The sequence below is a fragment of the Sorex fumeus genome, unplaced genomic scaffold, assembly GCF_029834395.1.
Source record: "Sorex fumeus unplaced genomic scaffold, SorFum_2.1 ptg000054l, whole genome shotgun sequence".
In the NCBI taxonomy this organism is placed as follows: Eukaryota; Metazoa; Chordata; class Mammalia; order Eulipotyphla; family Soricidae; genus Sorex; species Sorex fumeus.
This window is the reverse complement of record NW_026606111.1, coordinates 26,478,127-26,496,971: the sequence shown is the minus strand read 5'-3', so window position 1 is coordinate 26,496,971 and position 18,845 is coordinate 26,478,127. Positions and strand designations below refer to the sequence as shown.

The following is an 18,845-nucleotide window of genomic DNA, read 5'->3' as shown; positions in this document are numbered from 1 at the left end:
CATCCAAAATATGGTGGTGGGAAGATGTAATGGTGGTGGGATTGGTGTTTGAAAATTAAATGTAATCAAATATTGTGAACTAACCTATAAAATAAAAAAAAAATTTTAAAAAAAAGACTGAGGAAAGTTTGGGATGTTATGAAAATATTTTTTATTAAATGTGGCAGTGATCTCACAAACACTGACAAATGTTAATATTTTTGTTTACTTTAAATATCTCATTTATCATGTTAATTATGCCTTAATGAGCTCTTTTTTAAAATGTATTGAAGAAAATACAACATGTGCAAATATAAAAGAATGACAGGGGCTGGAGTAATATTATAGTGAGTAAGGCATTTGCCTTGCACCTGGCCGACCAGATTTCAATCCCTGGCATCCCATATGGTCCCTCAAACCACCGCCAGGAATAATTGGGGCTACAACTGGTAATGCTCAGGGCTTACTCCTGGCTCTGTTCTCAGGGATAATTCTTGGTGGTGCTAGTGAACCATATGCAGTGTCAGGAATGCAACTGAGGTTGGCCACATGCAAGGCATGCATTCTACCTTCTGTACTATCTCTCTGAGGCCAATACTTAATTTTTTAAATTTTCTGTGCTCAGGGAACCATATGGGAAGCTGGAGATAGAACCCAGGCTGGCTCCACATAGGGTAAGCATGCTACCTACTGTAACTATCTCTCTGGCCCCCAAGATTTAATTTTTAAATGACTAATCCTTTTTTTTTTTTTCAAAATCAGCTTTTAAGGGCCAGGAAAATAGCTCAAAAAAACTGGAGAGCATGCTTGGCACATATGAGGTTCCAAGATACATTCCAGCACCACATGGCCCACCCCAGCAGTATAGCATGTAGCTCTGGTTGTCCCCAGCACTGACCAGTGGGCCTGGGCACCTCATCACTGTACCTTCTAGCCTATGCAGCTAGGCCAAGCGCTGCTGGGAGTGGACCCCTGGGGGCCACTAGCTAGAAGCACTGCGGAGAAGGTCCCCCACCCGATAAAGACTAGCCTCTGCAGGGGCACACAATTCAAATTTCATGCTCTACAAAGTATTTTTCTAAACAAAATTTTAAATAGAATTCATTTGGCTTGAAAACCTTTAGTTTTTATGGGACACTTAAGTGAAAAGGGACAGTTTCACTTAATTGAAGAGTCTTTTGCAATTCAAATATTATGCTAATTTACAGTGCACTGAATCCATTTTCTGAAATATTATTTAGCTATTAAACTTTTAAATATAAGTTGTTTAATGTTCGTTTTCCTAAACATAAAGATCTCATGATATATTTATATCAATATTTGTCATTATTTACTCAATACTATTTTAAAATTCAGAAGTTCTTGCCTACAATTTTTTTAATGAGCTCTAAACAAACCTAAATGAGTACTTGGTCATATGAGACAGAGTACTGGAATTATGGGACATTCATTTTTTTGAGAATGGTATAAGGACCTCTACATTCTTCACAGTGAATAACTTTAATAATACTTAAAGATGAAATACATGCGAAGAGGATTTTTAAAGTAATTACAAGGATCTTCATAAATGCTTTGGAGATGCACATGATATGCAGAACTTTCCCTTAAAAATCCAAGTGTCAAAACCAACCAGATTAATAGTGCTTACTGGTATATGTACATAGCAGTTTAGAAGATAAAAGCTATAAGACAGTTCATGAAAAGATGTTATCCTATAAACTAACACAAAAATAATTCTATAGCTTTATGAAAATAATATGACTCATCTTTTTCAGGAGATTCTTTGGTATGGATTAAAATAAAATTGTATCTGTAAATTATTTAATCAGCAACAGCTGGGCTTTTTTTATTCAGTCACTGTCACGGTCCTCCCATTGTTCATCGATTTGCTCAAGCGGGTCCAGTAACGTCTCCATTGTGACTATTGTTACTGTTTTTGGCATATCGAGTACGCCACGGGTAGCTTGCCAGGCTTTGCCGTGCGGGCAAGATACTTTCAGTAGCTTGCCGGGCTCTCCAAGAGGGGCGGAGGAATCGAACTCAGGTCGGTCATGTTGGCTGCCTGCAAGGCAAACGCCCTACCGGTTGTGCTATGGCTCCAGCCCTGTTTTTTTTTTTGTTGTTCGTTTGTTTTTTGTTTTTTTATTAGTGAGACATCATGAGGTACAGTTGTAGACTTACAAACTTTTGTGCTTGGGTTTCAATTTTATCTGAAACAAAATAGTTTTATTGAAAGAAATTTACTTGGAAAGATTTGAGAGCAGACAAAGAGAATAAGTGTTCAAGAGAGAACATAGGCTGCTCTGGTATAAAATGAGCAGAGGAGAGAAATACATGTTCAAGAGGGAACATGGGCTGCTCCAGAGTGGAAAAAGCCAACAACTACTTCTTTATAAAATACTAATTGGGAACTGAAAAGATAGTGCAGCAGGGAGAGTGTCTGCTTTACATGCAGCTGACCTGGGTTAAATTCCTGGCACCAGATGGTTCCCCAGTCCCCTCGAGGATTGATCCCTGAGTGCTGAGCCAGGAGTAAGCCCTGAGCACCACTGTGTGTAGTCCTCAAACAAAATTAAAATATAACAAAATATTAATTGAAATATAATACCAATTCACCAAATGTAACCATAAAAGATAAAGTGTTCCCACTGATGGTTGGTTTTCTATCCAAATCAACATAAATCCATGAATTCATAGTACAGGTGTGCATTAAGCAAAGAGCTGAAAACAAAGATAAGTGAAAGGAAGAACTATGATTAATAGAATATATACAAGGAGAATGGAAATGTGCTAGGTACTATATACAAATCACTATAACCTTACAAAAGAGATTGCTATACCAAGTAAATATTTCTACCTATATTTTACAGACAAAAGAACTGTAAATTCAGAGTATTTAAAAATAACTTTAGGGGCCAGAGAGATAGTACAGGGAATAAGTCTCTTTTCTTGCATGTGGCCAACCAAGTCTGATCCCCAGCACTGCATATAGTCTTAAGAGCACTGCCAGGAGTAATCCCTAAGCACAGAACCAAGGGTAAGTCCCGAGCACCATTGGGTGTGACCCCAAAACCGAAAATAAATTAAAGTAAGCAAATAATTTGGTGAGGCACATTCTCTAATTTGGGTGTAGCCCACACACATCTCAACCTGGAATGTGTACTCTTGGTTCTCGCCCCTCTTAAGAAGGCCATATTCTCTCTTGAACCTCTCTCTCTCTCTCTCTCTCTCTCTCTCTCCCTTCCCCTCATATTTCTCTAAAGAAAATTATTTTACTGTACTATAAAAATAATAAAATTAATTTGGCGAATACCCAGACAGCAATGGAACACCAGGATTTGACTAAAAATCGATAAAGATGCAAAAACACACATTTCTCCCAGAACTGCACTGTAACCAGTTATCATGGCAGACATAACCAGACCATAATCAAGATGTAAGGTAAGAAGGGATAGAAAGTATAAACATTATACATGGAACAAGAAGATAATCATTTCAGAGGGTGTCAGTGACAGCTGTACAGAGGTAACAACATGAGTAAGTGCGACCAAGCAGGAAGGGAGGCAGAAGAATCAGCATGAGTTCCTCATGTTTTCTCTATTTTCTTCCCATGACTAGGAATCCACATTCAAATGCAAAAGCCTGTCTTCCCTGACTCCTCTATGGTAAACAAACTGTTAAAGTGACCCTCCATAATCCCTATGGACACCTAGTGTTCCCAGTTTTGTACAAACACATGACACCAGGAGCAACGCAGTTATCCCCCTGAATAGAAAACAAATGCAGTGAGTTCCACAGCTGATCCAGTCCAGTGCCTGGAGAATCTTTTAGTGGGTAAACCAAGCAGAGCTATTCCATGAGCAGAGGAAATAGATCAGAGTCTAGAGAGGGAAAGACAGCCAGAATTCAGAAGGTGAACTCACGGGGTAGTGTAACAGAGGGTTTAAAAAAGAAAAAAAAACTGGTTAAAAAGCCCTGGAAGATAGGTTGAAGCTCCTGGGTGAATCCTCACTGAAAACTGGTCAGCTGATCTGTGTAAGGAAATTACAGGAAGACCAAGAATCACCCGAAAGCATTAGAGGAAACCATCTTGGAAGTGGAAGAAAATGCCAATCTCCATTCGTCAGACTGAAAAGCCTCCTAAGTTATGGGGTAGTAGGCAGAGACCTGAGAAGGAATTTATCTCAAGTAGTGAGAAGAGCTAGTCTTAGACGAAATGATTCTCTGATCCGGCTATACAACAGTTAAATAACATACCATCCCAAATCAAACAAGGAAAAGCAAGGTTCTTAGGCAGGAGAGATAGTACAGTGGGTGGGGTGTTTGTCTCACGTGCAGCCAACATGCGTTCCATCCCTGGTACCCCAAAAGACCCCCCAAGTCTGCCAGGAGTGATCCCTTAGTGCAGAGCCAAAACTAAGCCCTGAGCATCACCAGGGGTGACCCAAAAACAAACAACAAACAAAAATATGAATGAAGGCCAAACACAATGAAGCTGTGTACTCTTTTGGGGGGGGTGAATCTAAGCAGCCCCCCACAAAGGCCAAGCACAAGAAGTAGGAAGAAAATGACACCAGGGAAATATTAACAGCACAAAATGACACCTGGGCACAAACAGCTTTAAAGGACTGGGACCACAGCACATAGGGTAAGACATATGCAGGTGCAAGGCCCTGAATTTAATCTCCCATACCACATGGCCCATGGCAAACAGGAGGTATGAGCTCCAATAACCACCTTCCTTCCGGCCACCAAGCTTTCCTGCAGGATGTCACTATAAAAACTTTTTAAAGCCTTAACTAAAGATTTAAAAAGGAATTAAAAAGAACACTTTAAAACATGAAGAGAGGGCTAGGGAGATTGTTCAAAGAGCCAGTGTGCATACTTTCCAGGCTTAGGGGTCCAGGTGTACTGGCACCACAAGATCCCCTGAGCACCAGGAGTGATCCATGAGCACAGAGGCAGGAGTAAACCCTGGGCACATCTGGGTGTAACCCGCCCCCCCCCCCCCGAAAAACAAAAACTGTGTCAATTTTTTTTTGTTTGTTTGTTTTTTTTTGGTTCATACCCAGTGATGCATAGGGATTACTCTGGGCTCTGAACTCAGGAATTACTCCTGGTGGTGCTCGGGGGACCATATGGGATGCTGGGAATCGAACCCAAGTCAGCTACGTGCAATGCAAATGCCCTACCCCTACCCGCTGTACTATCACTCCAGCCCCTGGGCCCATTATTTTAAAATTGAGCAGTCTTTCTGTTACAGATCTCTAGAATTTCCTTATACATTCTTGATACCATTCCCTTTGTCAAATATATGACCTGCAAATAATTTCTCTGCATGTGCTGCTTGACTATGAATTTCCCTTTTTTTTTTGGGGGGGGGGGGAGGGTTGTGTGGGGTTTACATCCAGGTGATGCTCAGGAGTTACTCCTGACTCTGCAAGCAGGAATCACTCCTAGTGGTGCTCAGGGGACCACGTGGGATGCCGAGGATTAAACCCAGGTGAGGCACGAGCCAGGTAAAATGCCCTCCTCTCTGTACTATACACAGGCCCCAACTATGAATTTTCTTAAGAAGCTTTTGGATAAGTATTTTGTTTTTGTTGTTTTTCAGGTCTAATTTACCAAATTTTTTTTTTTTTTTTGCTTTTTGGGTCACACCTGGCGATGCTCAGGGGTTACTCCTGGCTCTGCACTCAGGAGTTACTCCTGGCGGTGCTCAGGGGACCATATGGTATGCTGGGAATCGAACCCGGGTCGGCCGCTTGCAAGGCAAACGCCCTACCCGCTGTGCTATCTCTCCAGCCCCTAATTTACCAAATTTTAACAGTGTGGTTTTTGTGACTTGTGGGTAGGCTAAGAAATCTTTGCCTACCCATAAATTATAAAAATATACTTCAATGTTTCTCCAAAAAAAAGGGGGGCGGGTGCTAGAGAGAAAGACTTACTATCTGAAGAGCATCCTTTGCACATGGGTTCAATCCCTGGCGCCCATCTTCTCCTGATCATTATCAGGAGTGACACCACCACCCCCTTCCCTACAAAGCTCTGAGCTGGGAATATCCCCTAAGCAACACCAGGTGTGAATTCAAAACAAAGAACAAAGAAAAACAATGTTTCCCCTAAATGCTCTATTGTTTACTTTTCCCCCCTATGTTCCATTTAGAGTTAACCTTTGTGCGCTACATGAAGTTCAATGCTGAATTCCTCCACATCAGTGTCCAGTTATTCCAGCATCATTTCTTTACTCAACAGTTTGCCTTTCTATCTATGTCATAAAGTCAAACCATCACATAAGTAGGTTATATTTCTCAGCTTTCATTTTCCGTTCAGTAATCACCGTTTATTAAATTTTCTCTCCTTATGCAGGGACCCAACATCTTAGTCACTGCGGCTGTTTACCAAATCTTGAAGCCAGCTATTGCTTGTGCTTCAATATTGTAGTCCTTATTATTAAAGTGGTTATTTTCATCTTTAAAAGGTACCTTTAATTTTCACATAAAAAATAATCAATTTATTGATTTCTATCCCCTGCTAACTAAAAAAACACACATTATGACTGTGGATGCTCTAGATGCACATATCGATTTAGGAATAAATATTATTATTTTACAATACTGAATGTTCCAACCCAAGAAAAGAGTCTACCACTTCATTTTTTTTTTTTAGATCTTCTTCTATTTCTCCCAGTAACATCATTTAGTTTCCAGTGTAGAAGGCATACAGATTTTGTTACATTTATCTTTACTTCATGTTCTTTTTAATTATTTATTTTTTTAATTTTTATTATGAAACACCATGAGGTACAGTTGTAGACTTACAAATTTTTGTGCTTGGGTTTCAGTTATACAATGATTGAGTACCCATCCCTCCACTCGTGCCCATTCTCCATCACCACTAATCCCAGTATCCCTCCGACACCCCACACCCCCATCCCCCCATCCCACCCTGCCTCTGTGGCAGGGCACTCCCTTTTGTTCTCTCTCTCCTTTTGGGTGCTGTGGTTTGCGAAAGAGGCATTGAGTGGCAATCATGTTCGGTCTACAGTCTACTTTCAGCATGCTTCTCCCATCCTGGGAGGATCCTCCCAACACCCTTTATTTGGTACTCCCTTCTCTATCTAAACTGCATGTTTTTTTTTGTTTTTGTTTTTGTATTTTTTTGAATTGGAAGGCATTATTTTATTATATTGAGCTGCATATTTTTGATGTAAATTTTTCTTTTTATTTCTTCCCACCCAACCCACTTTTTTGTTGTTTGTTTGTTTGTTTCTGGGCCACACCCAGTGATGCTCTGAGTTTATTCCTGGCTCTCTGCTCAGTGATCACTCCTGGTGGTGCTCGGGAGAACATATGCAATGCCAGGGGTTCACCCCCATTCAAGACAAGGATCTTAGACTCTGTAGTCTTTTCAAAGCCCTATTTCCTTTTCTTTTTACAACAAGCATATAAAATTATTCCTGATTTTTATGTATTAACTTTGACTTTGCTAAATTCACATATTAGCTATGAACTTATTTGGAGATTTTAAAACTATCTCTCTGTTCTCGATGTCTTCTACATAAAAATAATTATTGATTTTATTTTTTAAGCGAACATGTCAATTTTATTGCTAACTTGCATGGGCATCAAGGAAGAGAGTCATTTGAAAGGCCTTTCTTGTTGAGTCATTATAAGAATCAAAAGCATTTGGTTGGTTCTTGATAGACTGTATACAAAAAGGAAATATAGAAAAAGACTATTTTAGTTCTTCCTTTCTATTCCTTGTGTATTGTGTTTCTTTTTATCTTGCCTTATTTCAATACTAGAACTTCTGATATTTATTTAACTACAAGAAAAAAAGTGTAAGAATTCTTGCCTTGATTCCATTCTGCGGGGGAGACTGTTCAGTATTTCACCACTAAGGAGCCAAGAGATAGTATAGTTGGTAAGATATTTTCCTTGCACGCGACCAACCATCTCTGATGCCCAACACCATGTATGGTGGCCCCAACAACTGTCAGAAGCAATCCCTGTGCACAGAGCCAAGAGTAAGGTATGGCCCCAAACAAACAAAATAACTCATGAGCATAGGTGGTTATGCACCCCACCTCTGCATCTAAAAGCATCTGTTAGATTTCAGTAGATGATTTTTATCAGTTTACATAAAAAATGTCCTAGTTGTTGTTGTTTTTAAATAAAATGCTAAGCCTAATATTTAATAATGAATTGGTACAAGATTTTGTCAATTTTTTCTATAGTTATTAAAATTATCACTGCATTTTCAACTTTATTTTGTATTAATAGATGACACTACTTCTCAAAATTTAAATCAATGATGCATTTCTATGATAAAGATCTCATGATAATAGTGATTTTTTAACCAGCCATTCTTCTATTGTTACTAATAGTTTTTTAATGAAGTCCTTGGGGTTTTTATATATTTATCAGATCATCTGTAAGTAATGAGGGTTTTACACAAGTGAATGAGATCATCTGGTATCTGTCCTTCTCTCTTTCTCTTATTTTGCTTACCATGATCTCACTTATCAGTGAAATAGAGAGAGACAAAACAAAAGAATAGACAATACCAAACAACAAATCCTAGGTTTTGGAGATTACTCAGATTACCAAAAACTCAGATTACCAAAGAGTGAAGGGAGAAGGGGAAATGAGGAGATGAGATACAGGTAGCATAAGGAAATTGGTGGAGGGTACTGGGCACTTTAGTGGCGAGCAGTAACTGTGTACATTAACATCATAAAAGTTAACACTATTGCGACCATGTTACCTAAACTATTTTAAAAAATTAAAATAATGAATTTTACTTCTTATGTGAATTCCTTTCCTTTCATACTATTTGCCAAAATATTGCTGTAATAAGGAACTCTGGTACTGAATTAAATAGATGTGGTAAAAGTGGAAACTGTCTTTTCCCTGATTTTAAAGAAAAGACTTTCAGTTATTAACCACTGAGTACATTAGATTTATAGTATCTAATCTTTATTACGCTGAGATACATTTCTTCTATTCCCATTTTTAAAAGTTTTTGGCCCACACCCAACTGTGTTCAGGGCTTACTCCCGGCTACACGTTCAGGAATCACTCAAAAAAAAAAAAAATACAAGTACTAGGTGATCTCACTTATCAGTGGTATATAGAAGAATGAGGAGAGGAGGGAATGCATAATATCAAAGGGGAATACCCAGGTTACATAATTTTCCCTTAAGCACAGAAATAAAAAGACAGGAAAGGAAAGAAACAGGGGAGAGGGGATGGGAGAGGTGAGTAAGAAGATATAGACAGAAAGTAATAGAAGCACATTGGTGGTATAGGTGTTGTATATGCATATGTCTAATACTACAGAGCCAACAATATCGTAAGTATGAGATCCAAACTACATCAATAAAACTTAAAAATGTGTCAGTGAAGGAGGAAGGCTGGAAGGTGGAGACACTGGTGGGGAAAAGTCAACACAGGTGGTAAGATTGGTGTTGGAACATTGAACACCTGAGACTCAACTATGAATAAGTACGTAAAGCATGGTTCTTAATATTTAATTTTTTAATCATAAAAATTTTTAATTTTAATGTACTTGCTGAACATAAATACTAAAAATAATTTTCTAAGGCTAAAGATTCATTCCAAGACTGAGATCCATGTATGTATAAGATACTGAACACATCTGTGAACAGAAGAGACAAAAGCTTCTCAGTTTTTGCATCCTGGATAAAGAAAAATAATGAACCAAAAATATAATAAATAGATAATTTATATAATGGGTCTATACCTGCTAAAGGAAAAAATAAGAGAAGGTAAAGAGAAATGGTGCCAGGAGTAAAAAGAATGGATGATAGATTCAAATAAGGATATTAATTTAAACTTAATGAAATTTAAGCCTCTGTCCAAAAGACCAGAAGGAAGTAAGGACTAAGTCATGTATCTATTTGGGGAAAAAGAATTCCAGAGAAATAGATACTAAATTGAGAATATAGAGTTTGGCCACAAGGATCCCCAAACACTGCCGGGAATGACCAAGGAACATAGAGTTAGGGTAACCAGAGAAAAAGTGCAGACCAAGAAATCTCAAAGGGCTGAAAGCATGTTCTATATGCAGGAGGTTTGAGTTAAATCCCCAACAACTTATGGTTCCTTGGGTACCAGCAGAAATTACCCCCAAGCAGAGTCAGGAGTAGACCCTGACAAGGAGGATTAATCTGCAGTTGGAAGCCTGCCTCAAGTGCTGGGGGAGAAGGCAATTGGAATAGAGAAGGGACCATTATGATCATTGGAAATGATCACTCTGGATAGGAACTGCATGCTGAAAGTAGGTAAAGGAACAAACACCATAACGTCTCAGTATCTGTGTTACAGACCGTAGTGCCCAGAAGAAGAGGGGGAGGGAGGGAGGGAGAGAGGGAGGGAAAGAAGGAGAGGAGAGAGGGAGAGAGAGAGAAGGAAAGTGCATGCCATGGAGGCAGGCACTGGGGGAGTGGGGGGTAATGGGAGGGAAGGGAAAGAAACTGGGGTCATTGGTAGTGGGAAATGGACACTGGTATAGCGATGGGTGTTGGATCATTGTATGGTTGAATCCTGATCATGAACACTTTTGTAACTGTGTATCTTATGGTGACTCAATTAAAAAAATTAAAAATAAAAACAAAACCATAATCATAATAATAATGATCCCAAAGCAAAAAAAAAGTATGCCCTAAGCACCACTAGGTATGGTTCCAAAACAAACAAACAAAAAATATATATATATTATCTAATGCATAAAACATTTAGAGTGCATAAAATATCATTTTTGGTTCCTTAGACTATTAAGTGACCACATGATGGACTAAAAGATACACATTTTAAACTTACAGTGTCTATCTAAATAATACTTTCAGTTTAATAGTTAAGTGATTTTGTTATAAGCCACAAGTACTTTTTAAAAAACAGTATTAGAAACTAATCATGCAAGATAGCTTTAAGTCTTTTTCTAAAACTTAATTGGGAGTTTGTCTTTCATTTCACTGAGTTTCTTTTATTATGGCCCATAAAAAGCAGTAAAAGGCCTGCAATGCTTTTGATATTCACATATTACTCAGAAAAACAGCAAGTGCCGCTAGCACAGATCACCTATATTTAGCTTGTCAAGAAAATAAACATTTTAAAAATACAAATACTGACTGATTTATTAACACAATAAATTGAGTACAAAGTTATAGCTTCCTAAAAAGCTTGTTAGTTTCCACCTAATTGGATGATACTAGCACAATGTTTGTTTTTACCTTCCGGTGGCCTGTTGGATGTTGCCACAACGACGACCCCGTTTTTGAACAGATTTTCAAAAAGCTGTTTCAGAATCATGGCATCAGCAATGTCAGTGACCTATGGACAACAACACATTTGTTTTATTTTAATTTCACTTCTGCTCTAACAAATTTGCTAATGGCTCATCTGAAGAAAAAAAAAAGATGGAAATGAATTCCAAGAGAAAAATTCTAATTATCATCATGAAGAAAAGAGTAGATAATTAAAAGCATGAAAGACTGCATAATAGTATTTTTAACTTGATTTCATTTTTACAAGCCTATCATTTCTGCACAAATTATCAAATGGTTCTGTTAACTTCTTTTACAGAACTATAGGTGGAAAGCACAAGATAATTGTCTCATGCATTTAGGAAGTCTCACTAATTAGAGTATGACCCAACTCCTTCCTCCTTCCCGGCATAGTTGTCAACCCCTTCCTACCCATCACCTTCCAAGGGGGCGAGTGGCGGCAGGGAGGAATGAGGTTTCTAATACCTTTCTGGAGAAGGTCCCTCAAAAGGTGACTTTAGATGGTCATGGGACTTTAGAAATAAGGACAAGTAGCCAGTGAGACATAATCAGCTGCTGTTGAAAATAGAATGATATGACATAGATACTATTGTGCAATTGTTGCACAAAACAATTCAACAGATGGCCCATCACAAAAATAAGCAATTTCATTGTTCTTTTTAAGTGCCTTCTATTACTGTCCATGAATAATCAAAAGGCACTGCAGTCACTTCCAGCACAGCCAGCCTCTGCTAACCTTCACAAACACAAATATTCCTTCTACAAAAGAGAGAGAAGGGGAAAGAGAGAGAAACAGAGAAAAACCCTTACAAGAAAGGGTTTTTAAGCACCCTTAAAACTGTGCTTAAAAAAAAAAAACTTATGGTAAAAACAGAAATACCTGATATTGATTCTAACAACTATTAGATACACTGAACATCTTTAAAATATTATTTTTATTTGGATTTTTAATTTTTGTACACATGACAAAATTATTTCTTAATCCACAATTAACAAGTGAGCTTAATGATAACTTTTAAAAGGCTTATAGAAAACAGAGAGAGGGCCAGAAAGATGGTACAGGGCTTAAGGAGCTTAATTTGAACATCGTAGCAACCTCTTCTCCCTCCTCTGCCTCACTGCCCCACTACCTTCAAAAGTGATCCCTGAGAACAGGGCTAGGAGTAAGACCTGAGACCTTCCAAGTCTGGTCCACCAAAACATGAAATAAAACCAAAAAGTAAATAAATTAAAATAAATAAAAATCATAAAGAAACAGAAAAAGGAGAGGGAAAGAAGTTGACCTCATAAATTTATAGTAAAGATTGCTGTTAATTATTACAATTTTCTCTTTATGAGATAACATAAGTTTTCATAAGTAACTTAACATTACTCTTTCTTTATTAGCACATTTTGGATCTCCTCAATTTGTTTTCTATTCACAAAATAATATCAAACAATATATATCGCACTACTATTTTTAAACCGCATTAGAGTTTCTAACAGATGTCTTTCAAATTAGATCACAATATTTTAAATTACCAACAAAATGGTTATAACAGAAACAATAACAACCTGGGTAGTATAGATCTACATCACTTTTCTCAAGTTTATTTCTTCCCACCTGAACAAAACAAAATTTGGTCAGGAAAGAAGGATATGAAGATCTTTGTTTTTGCTGTTTTGCAATAACTTTGAAACATTTAAAAAAAAGGATTTCTTGCACTAAAAAGTTCAGGACTATACAAATATTAAAATAAAAGGGAAAGTGGCACAAATGCTATTAAATTTGAATTTTGCTTACACAAAAACACACAGAGAAGGTCTTTTTCAAATGCTTAGACACCAGTGGAATCTCTGATGAGATGACAGAACAGGCAGGCTCACATATTTTACACGCCACCACACTTTTAAACCAGATTTCCAATATACTGACCTCCGAATTTTAAAGAAAAAAAAAAAAAGATCACTTGACTATATCACTGAATCAAGGGGGAAAAAAAGTTTTTGTGCTCTAAGGTTCAAAAAAATGAAGGGACATTTAGCTTTTAACAGCACAGTTTTAAACTGGAAGTTGAAGAAAACAAATAATATGAACTTGTTGCTGAATTATAATTTGTTGGTTTTGTGTTAAGGAATGCTTTTGCTCTAACAGAGTAAATTAATTTGGAGAAGCCATAGCTAATTAATAAAGCAGGAGTCACCTGGCATAGTCGGGTGCCAGTGCAAACTCTTTTGATCTTGTCCTCACATTTGTTCAGCTTTGCCGGGGAACAAAAATTTTACAGTATAAGTGAACCGAAGACAACTGGCCACACATTCTTGGAGAGCGGGCTTTTTCAGCACCCAGCATTTCATTACCACCAGGAACAAAAGAGAAGGCTACAGATTACCAATAAGGGTAGTGTGCTAATACAGAGTGGAGACATTTCATTAGCATTAAAGAGAAAAGATTTTTATATGACCTAGAGTTGCTTTCCATTATAACTCACTTAAGTGAAAAAGAAAAAAAAAAGCTAATGGTTAATTTACATGTGTAAGTACTTGAGTCTCAGTCATCCACTGATTGGTACAGTGCCAGGTAATGAGTGACAAACATAAGCATGCATTATCAGTAATTAGTCTTAGCACAAAAATAAGCACCTATCTTTTATTAGCAGTTAGTATCTTTCTTGTTCTACAAAAATGGTCAAAACTATTTCTTAAATGATATTGATAGCTTAGAGAATTTTGCATGATATTCTGTTTATTAGAATTTGGGAAGGTCATTTTTAAAAGACAGGCAGAAGTGCTTATTTATTCATTTATTTGGTTTGGGGGCCACACCTGGTGGTATTCAGGGATTATTCTTAACTCTGTGGTCAGGGATCACTCCTGGAGGGGCTTGGGGAGCAATACATGGCACAAAGGACTCAACACGATTGGCTGCATGCAGGGCAAGTGCCCTACCACATGTACTATCTCTCTAGCCCCAAGAAACACTTTTATAAATGGCTTTTTTATTTAGCATTCTGTATTTTAAGAATCATAATCATTTTAACCAAAAGTATTCAAGGAGAACATGATGAAAACACCAAGAAAACTTTGAAGACAAGCTATTCTTTCATTTCAACAACTAAAATACATAAAAATGACCTATCCAGATATAATTCTAAAATGAAATTAAAAATTTATCTGATAACTCAAGTAAATCTAAAATGCTGTATTAATAAAGATGACCAAACTAATAAGAAATACATTCTGCATGTATTTTTGGATGTTACAAAAACATAATTTTAAAAATTCCCTCAATTCTAAAGCACAAAAAAGTAATATATCCTTGTTTTTAAGCAGCAATAATTCCCAATCATCTCCTACTAAAATAAACAATATATTAACACCACCTCAATGCCCCCAATAACTAGCTAAAAATCAAAAAGATTCCATTTTTAAAGTAGTAATTGTAGACAGACTACCACTAAGAATGAAATGCCTAAAACTTATTTTGTAGTAAACCAGCAATTAATTATAGTAGGACCATTTTAGAGTTCTATAATTAAAGCATCTACTAAAATCCTACCAACTCTAGCTTTGAATATTTAACACTATCTCTCCAGCCCCTGGATCACTACAAGCAATCATTTTGGTATTCTGTCTTGTTTTGTCAAATCTACACATATTTCCTAATAGGAAAGAATCAGTTGGTAAAGTACAATATTAACTATGAAGAAAGCAGGACAGGAAATAGTAGGGAAAAAGGTCAAAGGGCTTGAGGGTACTGAAAATGACATTACCTTATATGACATGAGTATTCCACTCAACCCTAATCACCTCTCCCTCTACACCACACAAACACAGACTTTAAACCCTTTTAAGTTGATTTTCATTACCTACTGCTAAAACACATTTTGGGAGATAATTAATCTCTGCATTTCTTGAATTTCATCAGGTAATTCTCCTTTCATGAGAAAAGAGAAAGTAAAATTCACCATTTTACTTTCGTCAGAAATAAAACTGTATATATGAAGGAAGACTGTATTTTCTCATAGTAATTCTATTTACACTATATTTTATACATCATAAGGAAATGTGAGTTGAATAGGGCTCACCATGACTCTTCCCCAAAGAAACAGATACAGGAGATTCACCTGAAGAAAAGGGGGTCCACTTTTCTCCAGTACCGGAACAGCACTGACAGCACATCCTGAGAACAGGAGCTGGAAACTGGCCTGTGATTAGAGGCAGCTTCAGACTTCTCAGTAGCTGTCTAGGGAGTAGCCTGGTACTCCGTCCTCCAATGCAATTTCAGTTACTGCCTATGTGTCTTTGTTCCTATTAGTGAAATTCTTAAACTTCCCTCAATGTCTATCGGTGCTTATACACGAAACAGAGGACATGATAAGCCTAAACTCCAGGTCATGGCACACTAAAAGAAACTTTATAAATACAACTAAATTAATTTCCTGCCTTTATTACATGTATATACATATATGTATATATATGTAACGATACATATGTAATGCCCTACCGCTGTGCTATCGCTCCAGCCCATGTAATGAATATATAATATATATACATTATGAGGTATTGAGATTGTAAGTTGTTTTTTATGAATTTTTGAAAAATTAGAGGGGCCAGAAAGATACTCAAAAGGCTAGAGCCTGTGCCTTGCAAGACAAGGTTCTGCGTTTGGTCCCAGGTACTGCATGGCTCTGCCAAGCTCCACTGGGCTGCCCAGCACCTCTGAGCCTTAGCAACATCACATCACTAGGCCAGACATTGACCTGAACAGACCAAGCACTGCTGGGAGAAGTTCCCAGCTCCTCATGAGGACTTGGAAGCTCTCAAAAAACACTTAAAATTAAAAAGTCTCAAAAACATTATTTTAATATATTATCTCTGGGGTATAATAAAAATATAAATACAATGAATAGAACATAGAGATGGTCATATTTCCTATTTAAAAAATGAAGTTAAAAAAAAAACCCTAAAATCCAGATATTTTAGGCTTTTTAAATAACATATGAATGAATCTGCTGTGGTTTTTTTTTTAATGACTCCTTAAAAACATTTTAGAATGGGTTGGGGGAGAGTGGCAGGGAGATAGCTCAAGGGCCAGGGCATATATATAATCCCAAGTACTACCATCTGATGCCCAAAATCACTCCCAGGAAACACTGAGCATCAGAGTGGCAGGAGCCCCAGCATCATGCATTGTGGACCAAAACCATATATATATGTGTGTGTGTGTGTGTATGTGTGTGTGTATATATATATATATGTATATATAGAGATAAATAGATAGATATGTGTATATATATATATCACTGTCATCCCGTTATTCATCGATTTACTCAAGTGGGCACCAGTAAAGTCTCCATTTGTCCCTGCCACGTGTTAGTGTAGCCCGATGACATATTGGGGGCTCTTTCAGGGTCAGGGTAACGAGGACCATCATTGATACTGTTTTTGGCATATCGAGTATACCACGGGTAGCTTGCCAGGCTCTGCCGTGTGAGAGGGATACTCTAGGTAGCTTGCCGGGCTCTCTGAGAGGGATGGAGGTTTTTGGGGCAGCCTCTAATCACCTTTACAGGTGTTCCCAGTCAAGCAAATATACAGGCAGGATACTCTCAGTAGCCTACCGGGTTCTCTGAGAGGGAGAACTAGACAATAAGAGGTCAATAATCTATATTATATATATGTAATTTTTACTTACATTAATGGAGGAGAAGAAAGAAAGGGAGGGGAAAGAGGGGGAACCATATGCAGGGGCCAGGGAGAAAGCTTACAGAGCTTGTGTTTTATATGCAGGACCCCTGGGTTTGATCTCTAGCACTGAATGGTCCCCTAAATACTATTTGGTCCCATGAGTAGCACCAGCAGTGACTCTAAGCACTGAGCCAGGAGTAGCCCAAAAACTTCATCAGGTGTGGCTTAAAAAATAAAAACTTATGGGGCAGGAGCAATAGCACAGCGGGTAGGGCGTTTGCCTTGCACGCGGCCAACCCGGGTTCGATTCCCAGCATCCCATATGGTCCCCTGAGCACCGCCAGGGGTAATTCCTGAATGCAGAGCCAGGAGGAACCCCTGTGCATCGCCGGGTATGACCCCAAAAAAGCAATAAATAAATAAATAAATAAAAATTTAAGAGAGGGACAGACATAGAAAGATTGCATTCATCTGGGGAATATAAAGTAACAAAACAGGAGACTAACACCCAAGAATAGCCGAGATAAGTATCAGGAGGTTTACTCCATGGCTTGGTGGCCAGCTGCACATTCTAGGGAAAAAGGCAGCTCAGATAGAAAAGGGAGCACCAAATAAAAGGTGTTTGGAGGATCCTCCCAGGATGGGAGATGCATGCTGAAAGTAGACTATAGACCGAACATGATTGCCACCCAATGCCTCTTTTGCAAACCACAGCACCCAAAAGGAGAGAGAGAATAAAAGGGAATGCCCTGCCACAGAGGTAGGGTGGGATGGTGGGGGCGGGGCGGGCGGGAGGGATACTGGGATCAGTCGTGGTGGAGAATGGGCACTGGTGGAAGATGGGTACTCGATCATTGTATAACTGAAACTCAAGCACAAAAATTTGTAAGTCTACAACTGTACCTCATGGTGTTTCACTAATAAAATTTTTTTTAAAAAATTTAAATTTAAAAGGAGACGGGATCAATTCACTCTGTGCAGACCTTGGTGTGCTGGCCCTGGATAAGAGAGTAAAATCAAACTCATAAGAGAAAATGTGTCAGGGCCCAGATCCATAAAGTCCAGAAGGTAGGGAATTTTCCTAGCACATGGTTGACCCAGGTTCAATCCCTGGCATCCCAAATGGTCCCTCAAGCACCGCCAGGAGTGATTCCTGAGTTCAGAGTCAGGAGTAACGCTTGAGCATTGCTGGGTGTTCTCCCCACAAAAACCAAAAAAAATGTTAACAAAAGAGAGAAAATATGGGGGCTGGAGCAATAGTACAGTGGGTAGGGCATTTGCCTTGCACACGGTCGACCCGGGTCCTATTCCCAGCATCCCACATGGTCCTCCGAGCACCGCCGGGAGTAATTCCTAAGTATATGCACCAGGAGTAACCCCTGTAAAACGTCGGGTATGACCCAAAAAGCAAAAAGAAAAAAAGAGAGAGAGAGAGAAAATATGTTAAATCCATGAATGAAACAATGATAAAATCAGGAACATAATTTAAATACTCATGTTTTATTCAAAACTATTGTATATCTATAAAGAAAAAAAAAGTCTCTGCCTTACCTGAAACTCATCAAAACATAAAAGACATGCTTCTTCACTGATTTCTTCAGCTATGGGAGCTATTGGATCATATGCTCTAGCCATGAGTCCTTCTTTCCTTTTGGGTAAATTCTGCTTTAGGCGATGTATTCCTTAAATGGGTAAAATTAGACACACATCATATTCAATATACAGACTGAGTTCATAACACAGTTTAGACACCATAACATTTTTTTAAATCTCTAAATGAAATGTCAGTGTGAACATAAAATTTAAGTTCAAGTCCCACACATGACCAAATCTGATTAGTGAAATTGGTTATATTTTCTCTACTTCAAAATGAGTTGCCAGGAGC

General features: G+C 38.1%; 1 protein-coding gene across 1 annotated transcript in view; it reads right to left on the bottom strand.

Annotated features, from left to right (window-relative positions):
• AFG1L (AFG1 like ATPase) overlaps positions 1-18,845 on the bottom strand; it is a 193,548-nt gene that overhangs the window by 125,526 nt on the left and 49,177 nt on the right. The window contains exons 5-6 of the mRNA XM_056125103.1: positions 18,512-18,642; positions 11,237-11,336 (exon numbers count right to left, since the gene is read on the bottom strand). Coding sequence (XP_055981078.1) covers positions 11,237-11,336; positions 18,512-18,642 — 231 coding nt within the window. The remainder of the gene's footprint in view (positions 1-11,236; positions 11,337-18,511; positions 18,643-18,845) is intronic.